Source organism: Monodelphis domestica, chromosome 2, assembly GCF_027887165.1.
Source record: "Monodelphis domestica isolate mMonDom1 chromosome 2, mMonDom1.pri, whole genome shotgun sequence".
Taxonomy (NCBI): Eukaryota; Metazoa; Chordata; class Mammalia; order Didelphimorphia; family Didelphidae; genus Monodelphis; species Monodelphis domestica.
The window spans coordinates 277718180-277740407 of record NC_077228.1 but is presented as its reverse complement, the minus strand read 5'-3'; the positions used below and the strand labels follow the sequence as shown (position 1 = coordinate 277740407).

The 22228-nt window shown below is 38.1% G+C and overlaps 1 protein-coding gene across 1 annotated transcript; it reads left to right on the top strand.

The window, feature by feature from the left end:
* Positions 1–1445: 1445 nt before the first annotated feature.
* GLO1 (glyoxalase I) lies at positions 1446–21983 on the top strand. The gene is made up of 6 exons (XM_001379349.5): positions 1446–1776; positions 6710–6792; positions 12241–12381; positions 14606–14673; positions 17101–17190; positions 19902–21983. Exons 1-6 carry the CDS (start codon positions 1693–1695, stop codon positions 19988–19990), a joined length of 555 nt encoding a protein of 184 aa, XP_001379386.1. The 5' UTR covers positions 1446–1692; the 3' UTR covers positions 19991–21983.
* Positions 21984–22228: the final 245 nt, after the last annotated feature.

Below are 22228 nucleotides of genomic sequence, written 5' to 3'. Positions count from 1 at the left end.
TTTTTAATCAGTTCATATAAGTCTTCCCAAGTTTTCCTAAAATTATCCCACTTTTCATTTCTTATGGCATGATAGTATTCCATCACAATTGTACACAATTTTCTTGCCCATTCCCCAACTGATGGGCATACCCTCAATTTCCAGTTCTTTGCCTACAGAAAAATAGCTGCTATAAATATAATGATGTGTTTTTAACTCCCAGATCTTATCCTTTGGTGGTTTACTTTTTCCAAGAACCCTTTTGAGTCCCAAAAAATAACTCCCACTCTACTACTCTATGATATTCCTATGTGATGACCAGTTTTCTAACAAATTTCAATCTTGGGATATGCAGATTCATGCTACAATTGTATCACCTTAAGCAAGTCACTACCTCTCTGGACCTCAATCTTCTCAGAAGTGTGTGGAGTAAAAATTAGTAATTAGTAGTGTATTATTCACAATTATGGTTAGTCAGGATTAATAGTAGCAGTGATGATTTCTGATCAATTATCTCTGTAACTCTCCTATATAGATTAGCTCAGCCAGGCCCTTGAGGAAAGAGAGAAAAGAAGTCAATCTCTACACAACAAACAGTAGAGATATCCTCTCCCTGAAGTGAATAGACTCTTCCCCCATCCAAATCCCTTCTGATTTTTAGTACTCCTTTAAAGCAACCAAATACCTTTCCTTTCCTTCATTATTAATTCTCAATTGACTTGAAATCAGCATTTCAAGGGTTAAGAAAATGAAGTCCCATAGAAAATTACAGTACAGAGAGTCTAGTGAGGAGACCATAAAGCCTAGAAGAGACTTTGGCTCTGACCTTGTACATTCCTAAACTATGACCAAAACTGAGAAAGTGTTAATTTGAGAAATACTCCCATGATTCAAAGAGAGCCGGAAAACTTCGAAGGATGACAAGATAAAAAGAATATAACACATTCAGACATGTCACACACAGGTGGTGAGTAACATAAGGCACCACTGTATTAATTTCCTATAAATTCTGAATTCATTTGTATACCTATAGACAGTGTTGCTGAGAGACTATTCAGGTAGTGCTCTGGTCCTTTCCTCCCCCACTTTTCCTAAATAAAAGCTGCATTTTTCTCTAGAGCATCTATGTAAGTCTCCTTAGAGTGATTTCTGGGGGTGCAAGCTCCACCCCCAAAACTCCACTCCAAACAGAAGTAAATTAAAGGTTTGGACTAAATGATCCCCTAAATGGTACCTTAAATTTCTTTCCTGTTTTAAAATCTATGATCCTGGGGTTTCCCTTTCATCTGTAAATTCTATGCATTATTGTCTCCCCGATGGATAATTGGCGGTAAAGAGTCACTAAAGACCACTACGATAGTAAAACGCGAGCCCAATCCCGGAGAAATTCCATTTATCAACATCCGGCCTCTGTAGTAAAAAGAGACGAGACAAGAGCAGTATTGCTGCAATGCACACTGGGAGTTGTAGTCTCGTTGGGGTCTCATGGCGCTAGGCCTCTGAGGCCGTGACTCATCGGAACCCAATCCTGAGAGAGCAAGCTTACTTTCTGTATTCTGATTGGATGATCAGCGCCGGAGTCCTTCCTCCCCTCGAGGAGTGTTAAGCAGGCCCCCGGGGCTGCTGGATAAGTTAGGACTAGACGGAGGCTGCAAACTCCTTTTTTTGGCATTTTCCTTTAGTCCAGGCCCCACAGGAACCGCGTGCATCACCATGGCCGAGTCCTCGCAGGCGTTGGAGGGCCTTACCGATGAGGCTGCCGAGAGTTTCTGCTCCGACCCAGACCCCAGCACCAAGGTGGGTGAATGAGATGGGACGCCCCGTGCTACCGTCACTCTTCTCCCCTAGTCTCGGGAGCCCCAGCTTTTAGGGGGCCTGCTGCCTGGGCTGGAGTCTGAACGCCCAAAGTATCCGAGGAGGCACCCTGAGCACTCGCTTGTTACCCTTTTCCCCAGGAGCTTCGTAAAGAGTGTCTCCCTTCCCCCTACTTAGTAATAATACTAATGTGATTATTTTTGGTTTCCGTGGAACCGAAGTATGCTGGTATTCCCACACTATTGTATTTTTACTCCGGAAGTCGCACAAGACTCCATTGCCCCTTCTGGGATGAAGCAGGTAGAAAGAACAGTGGCTGAAATCCTAGTGTTGGGTTTAGGACATAGCTTCGATCCAAAAGAATTTGTCACTCAAGCTCTATTCTTCTCAGGCAGAGCTTTTATTGGAATTAATTGGAAGAGGCCCGGGCTGGTGGAAGTGGAGCCGCCTCTTCTTTGGGGGAGTGGAGCCGCTTTCAACAAGTAGTGGGAATAGGAATTTTATGGAGAAAAAGTCAAAGTCTCTCTGTCCCCTTCCCTAGGTTGCGCATGGGGAAATGGACAGGCGCCCCCAGGTAGCTCTACACAGGAGAGAACTGGTGGAATTTCATTGGAGGAATCTAGATGTCCTGATAAGCTCCGCTTCCCCTGGACAGGGGCTCAGTTTGATGTTATTTGGTACTCAGGGGTCCCAGCTCCCATAAGCGTCTCTGGCCTAGAATATATATATACAGGCACCTAAACTGGAGCCCAGTCTGATGTCATTTGGTGCCTGACTCGGTAGTCCCAGCCCCCAGCCCTAGGACATGAGTTCAAAACTTGCTTCTGGTGCTTCCTATCTGTGTGACCTTGGGCAAGCACCCGACCTCCTGAGCTTTAGTTCCCTTGTTGATGAAGTGAAAAAAGGGTTGAACTTGTTTATTTCTGGAGTCTGTGATTCCTTCCATCAATACGTCTGTGAACTTAAGGTTCCTGGTTACCCATCCTGCTGTTACTAAATCCCAACAGGTGGGGTTCAAAGGCCCTTGGGCCACCCCAGGATGACTCATCCCCAGTAACTCCCTTACCTCTAACCCAGTCGTGCCAACTTTCAGTCTCCTGTGATTAACTCTTCCTAGGGTTTATCTCTGTCTTGGTTTATCACAGCCACTCCAAGTTTATTTTCTCTTTCTTAGTATCTATTCATTGCCTTGGCATATTATATACACTTTCAGACCTCTGAGAGCCTTTGCTTAACTGATGAGGAAACTGAGACCTAGAAGGTGAGATAATTTGCCTTCTAGCTTAAAGAAAAATCCAAAAATATTTCCAGATCTCCACCTTAACAACATGTCCACTCAGTACCTGGCACAGAAATCCTGTAACTAAAATATTTAAATAGCAACCCAGAGTTCAAGTACTTAGGAAAGCATAATATTTTAAGGGAGTTTTGCCTAAGAAACTATTAAATTATTGCTGTAGTTAATCATTTATACCTCCTGCCTTCTCATTGTTTAAGAGTTCTCTGGATTGTCTTCTAAAATCTTCTAGAATTGCCAAGCATTTTGAGGGTTCCTTGACAGCTGTAATTTAAATTGGGTTAAGTGGAGAACACTAAAGCCACTAAGCATTAGGCAATTCTGTTTCAACTAAGGTGCTGATATGCATTACTTCAATAATGTTCCTTATATTCTCCAGCCTAATGATATACACCTGATTAATGTTAATAAGGAATAGCTGTATTTCTCAGGGATTGCCATGTTATCTAACATTGTTGAATGAGAATGCATCAGTGTTTAGTGGAAAGAATATCTAATTTAATATCATTGTTCTTTGGTTTGAGATATGGTTCTGCCATTTTGAATAAATGAATGAATGAAAAAAAGCATTTTTTGAAGCACTTATAGGGTGCCAAGCATTGTGCTAAGTGCTGGGGACACATCGAAAATTAAAACAATCCCTGCTTCCAGGAGCTCCTGTCCCTTAGAGTGCCTTGCTACTTTGGCTAGGCTGCCTTCCCTGACCTGTGGGGTGGCAATGTATGGGGATGACTGGCCTCTTCTCCACAGGTATTGGCTTCCCTGGACAATAACAGCCAGGCTGGAAGTAGAACTAGAATAGGGTGGTCTAGAGGGCATTGTCACTTCCAGGGCTCTTGTCTTGATCTACCTGTTGGTGACAGTTTTCGGTAATTTTATTAGCAGTGAAAAGGAAGGTGGATCCCATCTCCACACTTGGACAGTTTCTTTATTGTCGTCCCCCTTCACCTTTATACATGACTTGGATGTGTTATCCATGATACAGCGTGGTCATCATTTGTATAGTTCTCATAAGGCATCACAATGGATAAAACACCAGGCCTGGAGTCAGAAATACCTCATTTCAAATTGAGCCTCAAACAATTATAAGCTATGTGACCCTAAGCAAGTCACTTCACCCTGTTTGTCTCAGTTTCCTCATCTCTAAAATGTCTTGGAGAAGGAAATGGCAAACCACTCTAGTATCTCTGCCAAGAAAACCCTAAATGGGGTCACAAAGAGTCAGATATGACTGAAACAAACCAACAACAAAATAGATCTCATTGGGCCTTGATAAAAAAATTTTTTTTTTTGTCCGTAAATCTGTGATTTCAACTCTATAGGGAACATCCCGAGGGGAAGCTCCTTCTGCCCCTGCAGATCAGGAATTGTTCTGCAGTTTAGAGTTTTAGAAAACTGGAGGTGCCTGAGAAGTTAAGTATTTTGTCCAGCATCACAACTGATGTATGCCTGGGTCTAGACTTGAACCTAGGTCATCCTGGCTTAGATCAGCTCCCTCTACTCTGTTGCCTCATAATTCCAGACTGTTTTTCCAGAAAATGATACCTGTTCTTAATTTCTACAAAGTAGATGAATCAAAGTCATACTTATTCTTTCAAGGTTTGCAAAGTCCTTTCTCATGAAAACCTGTGAAAAAGGTAATGTGCATAACTCTGCTTGTAAGTGAAATGTATTCCCTTACTCCACATCTGATACTCTTTCAGCATTCTATGGCCATCCATGCACATTGACTGGCCCACTGTCTTAAAACACTCCCTCTCCCTCAAGGCTTACTGAGATATAAGTGGCTGGTTACCTCTCCAATTTACAGAGCCCTTTTATTCTTCCCCTTTTGATTACTGGCTCCCTTCTCTCACTATCTCCATACCTGCTCTTAGTGTAATCACTATTGTTACTGCCCCTTTGGACGCTGCTACCACAACTTCCAATCTCTCATTGTTTCTTTCCACTGTCTGCTCTTTATTCACCACACTTTTCCTATTTTTCTTCTTTCTTGTCTCTTATGTCATCTCTTTGTTCTATGATTCTAAGCTGGCCTTCTTTCTTTCTAAGTTGTCCAGCCAACTCATCATAGCTCCTTCATTGTAGCCTTTAGACATCCAGTTCCTCTCTGATCTTTCTTGTTGCCAGTGATTAAGAACCTGCTTCTTTGTTGGCAGAAATGATGCCATTTTAGATCTATGGTTTAGTGCCATTTCAGGCCTAGAGCTATAGATTTCACATAAGAAAGGTGATAGTATACTCCATTGTATCTTATTTATTTTTCATCATATCTCTCCCATTCTATGAAACTGTAAGTATGAGTTTCCAGAGAATAGAGATTTTCTGGCATTCTAACATCAAGTTGACTATCTGTGGCAAAATCTTCCCCCAAAAAATATGTAAATTTGAGACCATACTTTTCTGAATGGAGCAAGAATAATAATTATATAATTTGTTTTTTTAGTATACACTAAGAACACATGAAGACTGGAGAATATAAATGTCTCTATCATTGGTAGTAACCTAGAGTTTAGGGGACAGATTAAAAATAAGAGATAGTTTTTAAAGGGAAGAGGAGAGGAGGGGATTCAGAAAGCTTGAGAAACTGGAGATACAATTTCAGCATAATTTTATATAGGTTGATGGAGTTTTCAAAAATATTCATTATACTCAGTTTGACAAGGAAGGAAAGTCTGTAATAGATCTTACAAAGATTTCCATCAAAAGTGGTTAAAATAAAAGAATTTTAGTTCCTGGGGGATAAGCTCCAATTATCTGAAAAAATCCCTGAGCAGCAATCCATTATATGAGAAATTCAATTTCAGGGGAAATTATCTATTTCCACAAAGTCATGTGGTAATACAACTTAAGATGTTAAGATTAGAATAAAACTCATAAGTGTTGACTAATCCAATGTTTCACAATTTCTTGACCCATGAGATACCTGTGGATCTATCAGAACAGAACCATCCCCAGCTTTATTCCAGACATCTACCTATCCATACCTCTCAGACCCCATCATATTACATATACTAGGAATATAAAATTGTACTTCCTTTATTCAGCATCATTAGGGATGTGGAGAATGCTCTTTTCTCTTTCAACCATTTAAGACTCAATTTTCCAAGTTGTTTTTATTATCCCTGTTCTTTATATATTTTGTTTGTAATCTTTTGATTAACTAATTTCTAACATTTTTAGAAAACTATAGTCTTAGAAATTAATTACATTATGTTGACTATATTCACTTGGCAGTATATATGCACTACATAATTTTTTTTAAAGTAGTATCAAATGGAGTATTTCCACAAATGCATGTCACAATTGTGCACTATCTAGGTTGCTTCTGTTGTTGTTTTTAAACTAGAACAGTGATTTTACCAGTATTTGGAGCATCTAATGAAAGATTCCACATACCAATGTATACCAGCACCTGGTAAATGTCAAGTTTAAAAGAGTTTCCTAGGGCACTTAGATGTTAAATGACTTGCCCAAGGGTCATATTGCCAATATGTGACAGAAGCCAGAATTGAACTCAATTCTTCCTGGCTCTGAAGCTAACACTGTTTCTTATGCCATGCTGTTGTGTAGATCATAGTTTAAACTATTTCATCATTTATTATTATTTTCCCTTAGGATTTCCTGTTGCAACAAACAATGTTAAGAATAAAGGATCCCAAAAAGTCACTTGATTTCTACACAAGGGTTCTTGGAATGACGTAAGTAAAATGTATAATACCTATAGTATATAAATATATTTTCAAAAGTGGCCTTGTAACTGTAGAGTGGTGGCTGGAGGGATATTCAAGAGAACCTGTATTGAAAATCTAGTAGAAGTCTCCTTTAGGATTTAATGATCTAAAGCTTGAGTTCAAAAGCTAGACTTACAATGATCAAGGTTTCTTTCCCCTCTCTCCTACCGAAAATATAAGAATATGAATACAACTTTCTCTCACTCCTCTTTCCACTCTGCAACCAGCAGATTTGGAAAAGAAATAATCTATTCAAAACCTAATTTAATTTTCACAGAACCATTTCCAGAGGTTTCTGTCTAATTAGACCCCCTTTATGATCCCTGATATTGATAAGAGTTCTCAAGGGGCACCTGTCATGTCCCTACCTTAGAATGCAAGCATTTTATCCATGTTTAGTTCCTTGATTAAATCCATGATTTTTCATGTTTACATTTTTATTTTTCTCTCAATTTCTATGTTTACACTTCAGAGCTTCTCTGAAGCTCTAGTCTTTTATCAGAAAGGCTTGAAGATCTTCTATTTCTTTAAAGTTAGTCAGTAAACATTTATTAAGTACCTACTGTGCGCCAGCCAGGAATACAAAGAAAAGGCAAAAGATAGCCCCTGCTCAGAGAGTGTTCAGTAGAATGAGGGAGATAACATGCAAACAACTATGTACAAACAAGCTATATGTAAGATAAATAGGAATTAATCAAGACAGGGAAGGTTCTAGAATTAAGAGGAATTGGGAATGGCTTCCTGTAGAAGATGAGATATTTCCTATGACTTGAAGGAAGTAAAGGAAGCCAGGAGGTAGAAATGAGGAGGGGGAACATGAAGGATAGCCACTGAAAATACCTGGAGTTGGGAGATGGGGTATCTTATTCAAGGAAAAGTAAGTGTCTCTGGATTGAAATGTGTATGTGTAAGAGGGTGGGATGAATGCAAGACTTTGAACAGCAAACAGGATTTTGTTTGATCCTAGAGATGATAGGGACTCACTGAAATTCATTGAGTTGGGAGAAGGAGGTTCAATAAGATCTCATTTGCACATTAGAAAAATCACTTTCCCAGCAAAGTAGAGGATACACTGGAATGGGAAGAGACTTGGGGCAGGCCGACCTCTAGCAAGCTATTGCAATAGTCCAGGTAGGTGATGATGAGAGCCTGCACCAGCGTGCAGGCAATATCAAAGGAGAAAAAGAGATATTCAAGAGATGTTGAAAGGGCAAAATTGACAGACCTTGGTAACAGATTGAATATGGGGGAGGAAAATGAGGAGTCAGAATGAAATCTAGGTTTTGAGCCTGGAGGACTGGAAGATGGTGCTCTCAACAGTAATTGGGAAATTATATGAGATGTATGGCCATTTTTCCCCTATAGGATTTTACTCAGTTTTGCTCAGTGTATTATTTTTGGTTTTTAGCTTATATCCTTTGCCCTCTAGAATATCATATTCCAAACTCTCTGTTTCTTTATAGTAGTGGCTGCTAAATCATGTGTGATTTTGACTAGCTTCCTGGTGCTTGAATTCTTTCTGAATGCTTGCAGCATTTTAGAAAATAATATTCTTAAGAGTTTTCATTTTCAGTTTTCTTTCAGTAGGTGACCAATGGATTCTTTCTATTTCCACTTTGTTTTATGCTTCCAAGAAATCTGGGCAGTTTTTTAAGATTTCTTGGAGAGGGCATCGAGGTGGCTCAGTGAATTGAGAGCCAGGCATAGAGATGGGAGGTGCTGAGTTCAAATATGGACATAAACACTTCCTAGCTGTGTGACTCTGGGCAAGCCACTTAATCCCCATTGAGAGCCCTTACCACTCTTATGCTTTGGAACCAATACACAGTATTGATTCTAAAATGGAAGATAAGATGTTTGGGTTGTTTTTTTTTTAATTCTTGTAATAGAATATGTAGGATCTTTTTTGTCATGACTTTTGGAAAATAGAGTTCTTCTTAAGTAAGTTTCTTCTCAGTAACTTCAATTTTCTTCATTTTTTTTCCAGTCTTTTGACTTCATCTTAATGTTTCTTATGGAATCATTGACTTCTGTTTGGTCTATTCTAATTTTCAGGGAGTTTGTTGATTGGGCAAGGTTTTGTACTTCTTGTTAAAAGCTGTAATTCCTTTTCCAATTTTTATGACTTGGATTTTTTTCCATTTTTTTCATGCTCTCATTTTATTTATTTTTAAATTTTATTTTATTTTTTTTTACCCATGCTTCAATTCTTCAAGGAATCTGAACTGAATTTGTACCTAAGCTCTGTTTTGGTTTGAGGCGTTGTGTACAGTTGTTTTAGAGTCATTCTCTTCTGTATTTTGACTTGAATTTCCCTATCACCATAATTCTTCCAAGCTATTTTCTGACTTCTTACTGGTCACACTTCCCAAGAGGTCTGCTCTGACCCTGCTGCTGCTTTCTTATGGTATTGAGTGTTGTAGCATTCCAGGATCTCAGAGACAGCTCAGACTGGGGACCTACAAGCTTTTAGTGATTTCACAGTGGTCTCATCCAGATCAAGTCTAATTGACGTCTGCTGTTCTGAACCCTGCAAGTTCCCGACCTGGATTTGGGTCTGAGCCACAGGACTGTAGACTCACCTCATTTGGAGTTCCAGTAGACTAATGCTAAACTCAATCAGTCATTCAACTGAAAAGCCCTCTTGTTTCAGAATGACAGAATTGCAGGTTGTAGGCTCTCCTTTGGTCTGGGACTCTTGCCCTAGCTATTCCGCTCTAGGCTGCAGCCTGGGCCAAAGGCTAGAACTGAGATCCTGTTCTCCTGGGCTCTGAGCCATACTGCTATTTCTTGCTTCTGAACCTGCTTCTCAATGTATCATTCCAAACTGCAAGCTGCTCCTTATCCTGGAACATCACCCCAATACAGAGGTCTCCTCCGATAATCATCCATAATCATGACCTAACATTTGGCATCTTTCCCTTCACCATGTACACTCAAGTATAAGCCCTTCATGCTGGATCTGGGACCTCCTTTTGCCTGTACCCAGCCAACCGCTGCATGGGAATGTTCTGTGCAGTGTGCTCCTGGCCAGATTCTATGCCCAGACCTCAGTGTCTATCTCCCTATACTGACCTGTACTTTTTGCTCCACCACCATTTTGGCTCCACTCGTCTATTTTAAGTATGTTGAGTATGTTTGTAAAGGTATTATTTATGTTCTTGAGATATTTAATGGAGTTACTTAGTGATATTTTGTTGATAATAAGTATCTAGGTGGATTGAAGCAAATCTAGTATTTGTGATAATTTTGAGTGAGCTTTTTAGCCAGAAGAATACATTGTTTTTGCTTAAGAAAAATGATAGAATTAAGTGAGCCAGAAAGGTTTCATAGTTTTTATTTCAGCCAGTTTCCTATTTTTAAAATTTCATTAGAGATGGAGAACTGAGTACTATTTATTTGACCCCTTTAACTCTCAGCAGGACTGCTACAGTAGCCTTCTGAATGAACTCCCCAAACCATCTTCCATACACTGCTAATTAATGCACTAGATCTAATGTATGCACTTCACTGCTCATGAAGCATCATTGGCTTCCTGTACTTCTAGGAGAACATAAAGACTCTTCTGTTTGACTCTTAAAAATCTCACTCAAACACCATTTTTTAGAATTTTCATTTTACTTCCCACACATTCTGCTTTTTCTGATAAACTATCTGGTATGGTCATTATCTCATATTTTTCATTTTTTCTCCTACCTTTGCCCCCTTGCACAGTGCCTGGAATGCCCTTCTCCTCTGCCTCTTGAAATCCCTAGCTCCCTTCAGGGCTCAGCTCAGGGCATCTCCTATAAGATACATTTCATGTTAGCACTCCCCTGCCTCCCAGTTACTTTGTATTTACTTTAGATGTATTTTATATTTATTCTTCAGTGTGTAATTTTTCCCCCCTCCCAGTAGATTATAAATGCATGCTAAATTAAATTGGATTTGGATAGGACTCTAAACATAATAGAGTAGGGTTGTTAAAACCTTATTAGCATGATAGTGTAGTGTAATTGGTTAAAAAAAAAAAAACTGGCCTGGGCACCAGGAAGATCTGTGTCCAAGTCCTGCCTCTGACACACATTGCTGGTGTGACCCTAGGCAAGTTTGTTAACTTCTTAGTGCTCTAAACCAGTGGTGTCAAACTCAAGTAGAAAGGGAAGGCCACTAAAATAGGCATATTGATTAGAAAACCACATATTGGCATTATCTGTATTCTATTCTATTTTTGTTTATTTTATTAAATGTTTCCCAATTACATTTTAATCTGCTTCCTTCAGTGTCTGTGTAGGCTACTCTATAATTTGTAGAGAAAGTACAAATCTGCATTGATAGAGGGAGTTCCCTCACTTGACAGTTTCCAATAATAGTCTAATTCCCATATATGCTTTATACTTTTACTAATTGAATAACATTAATTGCTTTACCATTTCCTTTTGGAACCTATCTAGAGACAAGTCAACAAGCATTTATTAAGTGCCTGTTAGATGCCAATGTATAAATGGAGATTTTGAACTCTAGATTGAAATCCCCAGAAGTCCTTGGTATTTCCCAGAATTCCCTATAATCTCTCCTGAGTCTCCACATTGATGAGATCATGTTATTGGTATTTAACTGGCAGTAATGCCTCCCACGATCTCTTCCTTTGTAATGAGGCAGCAAGTATAGTGGTAAGTTAAGTGTGGGGATTTTAAATGGGCTAATCAGCCACGGGCACATGGTTTTTATTTTGTATCCTCTTTATTCCTTGATTTCTAATGATCCTTAATAAACCTCATAAAATATAATATTTTTATTATTAGAGATGTAATTTTTAGCCCATTATAGGGAATTTTGGGAAATACTAACAACTTCTGGGGATTGAAGTCTAGGGTTCAAAATCCCCATTTATACAATGTACATGCATATATGTGGTTATATTGATAATCTGTATCTAATAAATAATTTGTTAAACTTCAAAATCTATAGACACATTGTACAAATATATCATTCTTTAGTAAGCTTAAGAGGGTACACATTGTCAACTCTTAATATGGTTCAGTGGTATTTCTTCATCATCAAGAAAGAGCAGATGCCTCAGTACCAACTTACTCAGAACAGCAAAATCCAAAGATGAAGACTCCAACAGTGAACTTTCCTAAATAAACATTATTTCTAATTAAAAGAAACTAGTGTTTTGTTTTAAAGAATTAGAATAATTACATAATTATGTTTCCTTGATATTCTGATTATTTTTAGATTTGTTCTTTGAAATAGGATAGTTTTCATTTGGGTTTCTTTGAGAAATTTTAAAAATGTATTTCCTGATGACCTTGTCACATGTATATCAATAGTATTTTATGGTATTTTCATAAATGAACCAGACTGTTTTTTTGTTTTGATTTTTGAAAATTTAATCTAATTACCTTCCTTCCTTCTTCTGTCTAATTTCAGACTACTCCAAAAGTGTGATTTTCCCACCATGAAGTTTTCACTCTACTTCTTGGCTTTTGAGGACAAAAATGACATCCCAAAAGATAAAGGTGAAAGAACAGCTTGGACTTTTTCCAGGAAAGCTACACTTGAGTTAACACAGTGAGTACAAGTTCTTACATCTTGTTATAAGAAATTGTCTTATACTGTTCTTGTTTACCAGGATCTTCTTCGTAATATCTTGGGGGAAAGTAATTCTATCCACATGGGCATTTAGCAGCATCTGGAACACTCAGCCAAAAACAGAGAAGCTAATCATTTTTTTATTTGCTCATTGCTCATTTTATCCTTCCAAAAGTAGAGAAGCCTAAAGGGGGGAAACTCAGTTCTCTATCCCCTTCTGATAGACAGGGAGGAACTTATTGCTAGAGTTCAGAATAATGGGAACCTTAGAGAGAAGTGACCTCCTCCCAGAGTTAATATGGTAGAGGAGAACAGGAAAGTCTAGCCTTCTCTGCAACGCTTCCTTGATTTTGAAAGCAGATTTGAAAAGGCTCAGAAATCCTATAGTCTAGAATTCCATAGGGGATGTCACTACAGAAGGGATGAGAATTTCTCAAGAACTAAATCCTGAAAACACAAAGAGAAACAGTTCTGACTGGCAGTGAGGCATCAAAATAGAGGTTATTTAAAGGCACCAACATGGATACAAAGAGTGTTTACCCATCCCCTTAGATCTTTCACAGTAGGGAATGCATTTTAGGGGAAAGCACTGAGTCAGAGATTACAGAATTTGGGTTTTAATCCTGATTCTGAGGCTCCCTACTGGTAAGACTTCAGGTAAATCCTCCTGGGGACTAAGTTTCCTGACCTATAAAATAAGGAGGTTTGGATAGATGATCTTTAAGATCCCTTCCAACTCTAAATTTATGATCCTATATGCATAAAGAATGGAAATGAGGGCAGGTTAACAGGATCAATGCAAAAAAAAGAAAACAATTTTTTAAATAGTGTGAGGGCTTGAAGTCAGAATAAGCTAAAGCTGGTGAATAAAAATAAAGGACTTTGAGGGAAAGTGAATTAAAGGAGGTAGAAGACTGCTACGTGGGTGGATGGAAAGGTAGTAACCAGTATCTGTAAGAAGTCAGACCCTCTCCAGTCTTATTTTGCTTCTCTTTTTCTCTTGCTAAGGAAAGCAGTCTCTGTGCCAGAAAGATTATAATTAGAAAGGCTACTAAGGAACACATACTCAAGATTAAGGGAAAGAGTAATTGCCAAAAGCTCCTGAGCATTCTTGATGAATTCAGATCTCTTGACCTAGATGAATTAAGTTCTCAAGAGCTGACAGCTCTGGTGTGATGGGATAAGACAATAAGCCAGTGTTGGAGAGCCTTGAGAAACTGTAAGAAGCAGCAAAGTCCCCAGACTCCTGAGAAAAGGACAAATGTCTCAATCTCCCCCCCCCAAAAGGGGGAAGAGACAGGCAACTTGACTTTGTTTCCTGGCTGAATTCCATAATATAGTTTTAAAGGGACAAGTGAATATCTCTAAAAGGAATCAATGATTACAAAGAACAAGGCTAATTCTGTGAAGAATCTTGAATAAGGGATGAGCAGAGGCCTGCCATTACATTCAAATCCCCTAGAGTTGTGGTCTCCAAACCTCATGCCCTAGTAGTAAAATGATTTTTGAGTACACACCCACACCCAGTATGTGAATATTTACTTATCTGTGAATTGTAGGCATATAAGGTATAAAACAATCTAAAGTTTAAAAGTATGAAATAATATTTGATCCTAAAGGAGTTTGTTTGTTTGTTTGTTTGTTTTTTAATGATATAGCTGACCTATATTTGAGGAAAATCACTTTGGTAGAAAATAAATTATGGAAAGGAAATATTTTGAGTCAGGGAGACCAGTTGATCCCTGCCATGTTCTGGGGCAGTGGTCTCCAGCATTTTCTGGACCAATATATTGCATTATTCTAGAAGAAAAGCAAGAAGTACCTGACATACAGTGTGAATAAAGGGAATTAGATGTAGAGGGAGAAATGAGATATATTGGGGACTGTGGCTATGGAGTGTTAGATAAAATTATTTGAGTTTGCTGAACTGTTTCCTTGTTTGTTTGTTTGTTTTTTACAAGGTAGGGGTAGCTAGCAGGTGAGGGAGGAATTGGATTAATGTATTTAGAAACAAAATGTAACATAAAGCAAAGTGCATATATACTTTAAGAGTCTCACTATCTGTGACCAAAAACGTTCTTTATTTTTTAATAGCAATGATGGGATTGAATAAATGAGGCTATTACTTGATAGAGGATTTCAAAAGCTTTCTTTTAAAAAAAATTTTCACCCTAATATATGTATATTTTCCTTCCTTCTGCAGCAATTGGGGCACTGAAAATGATGAGAACCAGGCTTATCATAATGGCAATTCAGACCCTCGGGGATTTGGTATGTTTATATGTAATATTTATATTTATGTGCTTATTTTTTAGTACAGTATATTTTGGATTAGTATTGTTTTCTTCAGTTCTGTATACAAAACTTATTAGTGTAATTAGGGCATTGATGATGCAGTTATTTTGGTTCTCCACAAGCATTCTTATTGAGGAGTTATTAAATGTTATTGCCTCAGCCTAGTCTTTAGATTTGCTTCATTGTGACAGATTCACTTTGCAATCCTCATCATAATTTCAGCAGACTTTTAAAAGTTGTAATTGCCAATATCATGTCCTACTCAGACCAATTAAAATCACAGGATTTGGTTATCCTTCTTAAAGCCAATGTAATCTTAAATCTGCTAATTCTTCCTTTTGGTAGTAACCATATCCATAGTGTGAGTAAAAAGAAAACACCATGCAAGCAAACAATAAGCATTTACATGCCTTCTGTGTACCAGGCACTGTGCAATGTAGATGATGTTGTTGAGCCATTTCTGTTGTGTCACACTCTCAGGGACCCCATTTTGGCAGGTTGCCTTGGCAAAGATACTAGAATGGTTTGTCATGTCCTTTTCCAGCTCATTTACAGAAGTGGAATCTGTGGCAAAGAGGGTTAAATGATTTGTCCAGGGTCATACAGCTAATTTGATCTCACAAACAGGAGTCTTCCCAGCTCCACAGCCAGCATTCCATCCACTGTGCCATAAGGTTGCTCCACCACATCGATGCTGAGGATATGGATGTGATGAAAGAGCAAGTGCTAGTCTCAGAAAGCTTAAATTGTAACAGAACTTAACCTTATGTAGACATGTATACAACACATTCACATTCACACACATGCTCAGATATATACAGAATACCTACAAGGGAGTTCATATTTGCTAACCTTCCCTGGTTTCCTTCAAGTCCAGCTAAAACCTCATCTTCCACCGAAGCCTTTCCTAGCCAATCTTCATTCTGATGCCTTTCCTCTTTTAATTAATTATTTCCTTTTTTCTTGCATATCCCTGTCTCCCCCTTTAGATGTTTAGTTCTTTCAGGGCATGGACTGTCTTTTACTTCTTCTCATATTCCCAGCCCTTAGCACAGTACCTGGCACATGGCAGGCTCTCCCTAAAGTATCTGCACTGATTGAGGATAACTAGGAAAGGCTGCACCTAGTGACTGGCAGCTGAGTTGCACTTTGAAAGAGGAGAAGGATTCTTCCAGACAGTGTAGGAGGAACTCCTCCAGGGTAGTGATGGAGAGAGGAGATAATACTCCCTTTGTGAGAAACAGAGAAAGCCAATATGGTGGTTTGCAAAGTATAGGAAGGAAAGGGAAAGGTAGTGAGTGGAAAGATAGCTTGGGGCCCTATGGCAATGGGCTTTTAAAAATTGTCATTTCATGGAACAATAATATACTCAGAATAATACATAAGAAAAATATTCTTAATTAATGAAATAAAAATTTTCAATTAAAAAAAGAATAATGCATGTCAAAGTAACTATTGTCAGCCAGCTAAATACTATTTGTTCTTTTCATCCAAACCCAGCTGATTTCTGTCAGTTATTGAATACTTTGTGTTTTAAATGAACTGGATTTATGGTGAGATGAACAGGGGTCTGGGTTCCAGTCACAGCCCTAACACCTAGAGCAAGTCTGTTCATCTTTCTAGGACTGATTTTCCTTCTTTATCGAAGCTCTTGATGGGAAGATGAAGAATAATACATATATATTTTTGAAAACAGCCACTTTGGGAATTGGGCTTGTTTGATTATGCATGTTTGTTGCAAGGGTTTTGTCTGTATCTTTTTTGAAAAAAGAAAAAAAAAAACCAGGGACTTGGGGATAGAGATAGAAGAGCAAAAAGAAAAGGAAAAAAGATGATCATTTAAAAAAATGTACAGAAGAGAATGGAAGACCAAGAAAAAATGAGATATAACAACTTTGAAAGTTACAGGTTGAATTTATTATATTATTACATTTTAAAAGAAAAACCATAATGGAAAGCCACAATTTTATAATAAATGTATTTTAAGATTTGCAAAGCACTTTATATATTTCATCTCATTTTCTCATTACAATAATCCTGTGAGGCAGGTGCTATTATTATCCCCATTTTACGGAGAAGGAAACAGTCTTATAGAGGTTAAGAGACTTTCCCAGGATCATACAACTAGTATCTTAAGTATCTCAATTGAGATCTTGACTCCAAACCCAATGCTATCCATTTCATGTCCTAGTTGCTGATTTCATGTGTGATTTTTTTTCCTGCTCTTTATATGAAAAATGCCTGTTCTATTTGGTGTTTATTATTAATAAATTCATAATAAAAATATGTTAAATTTTCTTAAATAAAGTTAGGAGGTTAAACTGAGTGACTTGTTAGAACTCTTCCAGTGCTAAAACTGTGCTCCCAATTTGCTATATTGTTTATTTGTTTCTGGTCCCACAGGACACATAGGAATTGCTGTTCCTGATGTACAAGGTGCTTGTAAAAGATTTGAGGAATTAGGAGTAAAATTTGTGAAGAAACCTGATGAAGGTAAGCCTTGATATCAGTCTTCCTTAAGCTTTCCTTCATTTTAAATAATATTTATTTTAAGTACCCAGAGTCTGCCTAATACTGTTATGCTCTATAGCAGTCAGGCAATAAATTTCAGACATATCTTTGCCTAGTGTTCACTTCCAGAGCTTGACTGGTATTTCCATGACCTTGGAAAGGTATGCACTTTAAAATGTGTACTTTGTTATGATTTTTGTTTTAAATGCTTTGCTTAGCACCACACAGAGGGTGCTTGCTTATATAGACACTTCTTAATTCACATTAAGCAAATTCAACTTTATGTAAAGAATTCTGAAAGAAATCCACATTCCAGAAAAACTTATGTTAACATTATTGTACAGTACAACATTATTGTACAGTACTCTGCTTTTGCTTTCTACTCCTGCTTGCTTTCTGCTCCTTCTACCCCCCCACCAAAAAAACCCCCACTGACTTAAAAAGTCCTTCCATGTAAAAGCAGAAGAATAGAGGGACCACTCTGAGAGCAATAGAGAGATCCTGTTCTCCCCCTGCCCCCAAGTTTCCATCAGGCTGTATTGGGGTACTACATATCTCTCCTGGCTCCTGCCTTCATCCATGGCCAACCCTTAGATGACTGGCCCCAACCTCCATGCTCTTGCTTCTCTGTACCTGGCCCCTGTTTCCTTGAACCCTGTGCTGGCCCCTTCCCCCCACCAGCATTTAGCCCCATTCTTATCTCCTTCTCTCTTCCCCAAGTCCTGGGGCCAATTTGCAATACATAAAAAATGCCTTCTATAGAGGTCTGCTGAAAGGTCCCCTTATAGAAAGCCAGAATTGTCTGTTGTAACTAGTTTGGGTTCTTTTTTTTTAAAACCCTTACTTTCTGTCTGTAAAGGGTGAACTTATGGTTGAGACTGAAAAAAACCTAAATTTAAGTGGTCTCCAAGGGAAATCCCAAATAATAAAATACCCAAGTCAGTTGCCAAATTTTATGGTGGTTTAATTGATATAGTAGAGAAGATTTTAAGAAGAAGGAGGAAAGAAGGGACTAATACCAGGTAGGAAGATAGGAGATCTAGAAAGTAAGGGTTTGAGTGTGAAGGAGGAAAGAATCAGCTTGACCTCCACAGAGGCTTAGCTGAGATGCCAAAACCTGAAATCAGCTCCAGGGCAAATTCACCATCCAACACTCCAAGATGCTGCAACGCTTAGCACACTGCCAGCCAGAGTTGTCTCTCCAAGGAAAGAGAAAGAGGCATATAAGTATATATATATAAGTAGAATATATATGAGGCATATAGAGTCTATTTATGTGCCTTATATAGACGTTTTTACATCACTTTTCTGTGTCTCATCTGTACCAATGAGGACACTTAGCTTGACTTAGGACAGCCCAGAGGTCTGTCTTTTTTTTTGCACATGTCTGTTGAAGGCCATCTCCTCAGATAATTGAATCTTGAGTTTGATGCAGACCTTTCAAAATCTTGTTAAACTGAGTAGGGTGGATAATATGGGTTTTCCAAGACCTGATTCTGTTATTCAAGTATCTCCATTGTTATTGATCAGGAAATAGCTAAATCAGATCTTCTAAAGAATGATCTGATTAGGGTGGAATAGTTTTAAAATTTACATGTCTTAGAATCAATACTGTGTATTGGTTCCAAGGCTGGAGAGCAGTAAGGACTTGACTGTAAGGATTAAGTGACTTGCCCAGGGTCACACAGCTAGGAAGTGTCTGTGTTCAAATTTGAACCCAGGACCTCCCTTTTCTACAGCTGGCTCTAATTAATCCATTGAGCTACTGAGCTGCCCCTGTAACTAGTTCTTAATAAGTATTTGAGAATTGAATTGGATTGGAATGGAATGTCTTAGTAAATTAGAGACATTCTCTACTAGTACATGTGAAAACTAAAAAATAGTCAGCAAATGAGTTTCTTTTACCCTTTGAAAGGTCAGAGAAGTCATAATGGAATGCAGATATATATATATATATATATTCAATAGACAGTGTAAGATTGCAAAGAATTAGTGCGTAGTTAAGTTTTTGGGAAAAAATTCAGCTCAAAGCCTTAGCTGTGCTTCAGAAGAGCCCTGATTTAGGATTGAGGAGTGCTTGGTTTTCATCCCAGCTGTGACTAAACTGATGAGACAAGAGTCCTGGATTCAAAGGCAGAAAACCTGGGGTTGGATCCCAGCTCTGCTCCATGATTCCACTGAGAGCTGAAGCCCATCCCTTCTCTAGACTTGTTTCCCCTTCTGTGCAATGAGGGGATTAGGCTAGATCATCTCCAAAGTTCTTCCTAGCTCTGGAATTCTAGGTTTCTATGGCCTTGCTCCTTTGATTCCCCTCTATTTTTCTGTCCCTTTCAGTACAATGCTCTCTAATTGATCCACTAATAGAGAATTTTTTTTTAATGCCGATACTCTGCAGTGTGATTGTAATGGAAAGAGTCTGAGGACCTGGGTTCATGTCTCACCTAAACCATAAGTCCCTCTCTCCTTGGAGTGCATGATCCAAGCTCAGAAGGGCTGTCATTTCCTTAACAATTCATTTTCCATGGGGTCATTTTCCAGCTAAGTACTTGAGCTTGAGCATTCTGAGAAGGGAGTACTTTCAGATAACAGTATAATCCTATCCAAGGAGAGACTAGGAATTATATGTTTGATAGCTGATATGTTACCATTTCTTAATGATTTAGTAGTAAATATTTTACTTTCTCCCTATCCAGGCAAAATGAAAGGACTGGCATTTATTCAAGATCCTGATGGCTACTGGATTGAAATTCTGAATCCTAATCATATGAAAATCCTCACTTAGAAAAATGAAGTTCGGAGATTTTTTAGAAGATGTTTTGAAAATAAGGAACAATGTGATTCAAGGTTGCTAGACTAAAGAAAGAATGCAGTATTTTAGTCCTCTCTCCTCTTGAAATTTATTCTTTAGTTATATTCATGACCCACTTTTGGCTATATTTTACATTTACTGTTCATGTTTCAAAGCATTGTGTGTCTTCCCACTAGTTGAAGTACTGTAGTTCCAGCTCTGTCCTTGAATGTAGTCATGCATCTTTGCCTTTTATGTAATAATTAGTGCAATTCCTCCTCAGAGGTTGATTTTGAATTAGCTTTTTATGCTTCCTGAGCATCACTTCTCTTTGCCTTTTAACTTTTGTTTAACCATAATTTTCAAAAAAACTACTTAATGTGATTGTTTGTGATATCTTCTGAGATTTCAATGCCCTAGAAATAACTTCACAATAGAAAGTAAAGGAAGGTACACACCTTGAAATTTAATGTGAACTTCAAATGGAAAAATTAGAGAACTTAGTATAAAGTATTTATTGTGTTTAAGCAGATACCCTGAGATGCAACTTTTAAAATTTCATCAGGTTGATAAGAATGATAAAGTATGACAAAATATTTTAAAAGTAGTTATAGAAGCTTTTTTTGAGATAAGTGGACACTTCATTCTACTTAAGATATTTTCATGTAATCAAGACCTCATTGATTAATTTTTTTAAAACCCTACTTTTGAGATCATGCATCTGAAATGAGAACCTTAAAAATGTACCCTGATAAGTCTTCTATATAGATGTGAAAATTTTTTCATCAGCTCATGGTCAGATTCCTCATGAAAAACTTCCTTCACCATGGCTAGGCTTGTCCTCAGGCAACAGACATATTTAATGTCTTTTCCTCTTGGCGTAGGAACTGCCTAAGCTTATGCTCTGCTGGTATAGACTTCAGGAAGCCAGAGTTGCCTCCACATCAAAATAAAGAATTGGAATAAAAGATTACTTATGTCATACTGGTTGTAAATCACATTCAATGATCACTCAACACAGAATTAACACAGGAACTGCTAATCAGCAAATGCCTCTGCTGTACTTCCCTATCAAACTGACATCCATTTGATCCATTTTTATAATGTAGCTAGTCTTAATACTCATTAATGTACTATAATATAAAATCTAGTTTCATTTAGCAATATTTGCAAAATGTAATTGATCCCTATAGACAATTCCAGTCATGATTGCACTCACCACACACGTCCAATCTGTTGTCAAATCTTGATGTTCCCTCCTTTACAACATCTTGTAGAAATCCTTTATTCTTCATTCACACAACCAAGATCCCACTTCAGCCCTCATCACCTTTCCCCACGACTATTGCAGCAATTTTCTGGCTGATCTTCCCATCTCAATTTCTTCCTATTCCAACCTGTCCTCCTTTGAGCCGCCATGGCGATTTTTTTTTCCCTAAAATGTTGGTCTGGCCATGTCATCCCCACCTACTCAGTGATTTCCAGTATCTTCTTATTACCTCTAGGATAAAATTGGCTTTTTAAAACTCTTCAGAACCTTCCCTCCTCACTTTCTGGCACTCTGTTCCAGCACCACTGGCAGTTCCTCAAGCATAATACCTCCACCTATCTCTGCACCTTTGCTGTTAGCCAGCTCTACCCCTAGAATGTCCTGCCCTCTTCCCTCTGCTTCTTCATTTCCAAACTTTCCCTTAATCCAGCAGATTTTTCCCACTCACCTTCTGGAATGAGATTATTTTCCATCTCTTAACTCTTTCTAGTTGTTTACTTGTCTCTCCCAGTAGAATGTAACTCCTTCAGGCCAGGGACTTTGATTTTTGCCTTTGTGCCCTCAGTATTTAGAACAGTGGATGGCATATAAGCATTTAATAAATGCTTCTTGACTTGTAGAAGCACTTTACAGTGGCTATTTGGGCTGAATAAGACTTTTGTGAGTAAAATTCAAATTAGTACTATAAGTTAAATTAAAGTTTAATTTCAAATAAAATTTCATGGACTTTCTTAGTACCTTTTTTTTTTTGCCAGAGATATGTATGAACCTTCTTTCTAAGTACAGTTACCTTTGGGGAATACAGCATTTATCATATTTTATTTAGGAATGGTTTGGCAATAGCAGGTGTTCTTGAACTCAGATTTTTATTCTCAGTAGCACATTGTTCAAGAGGGTAGATTCAGTACTGTTATGGGAATTTTAGGAAAGGGGAGAGGGTTTATACACAAGGGAAAAATCAC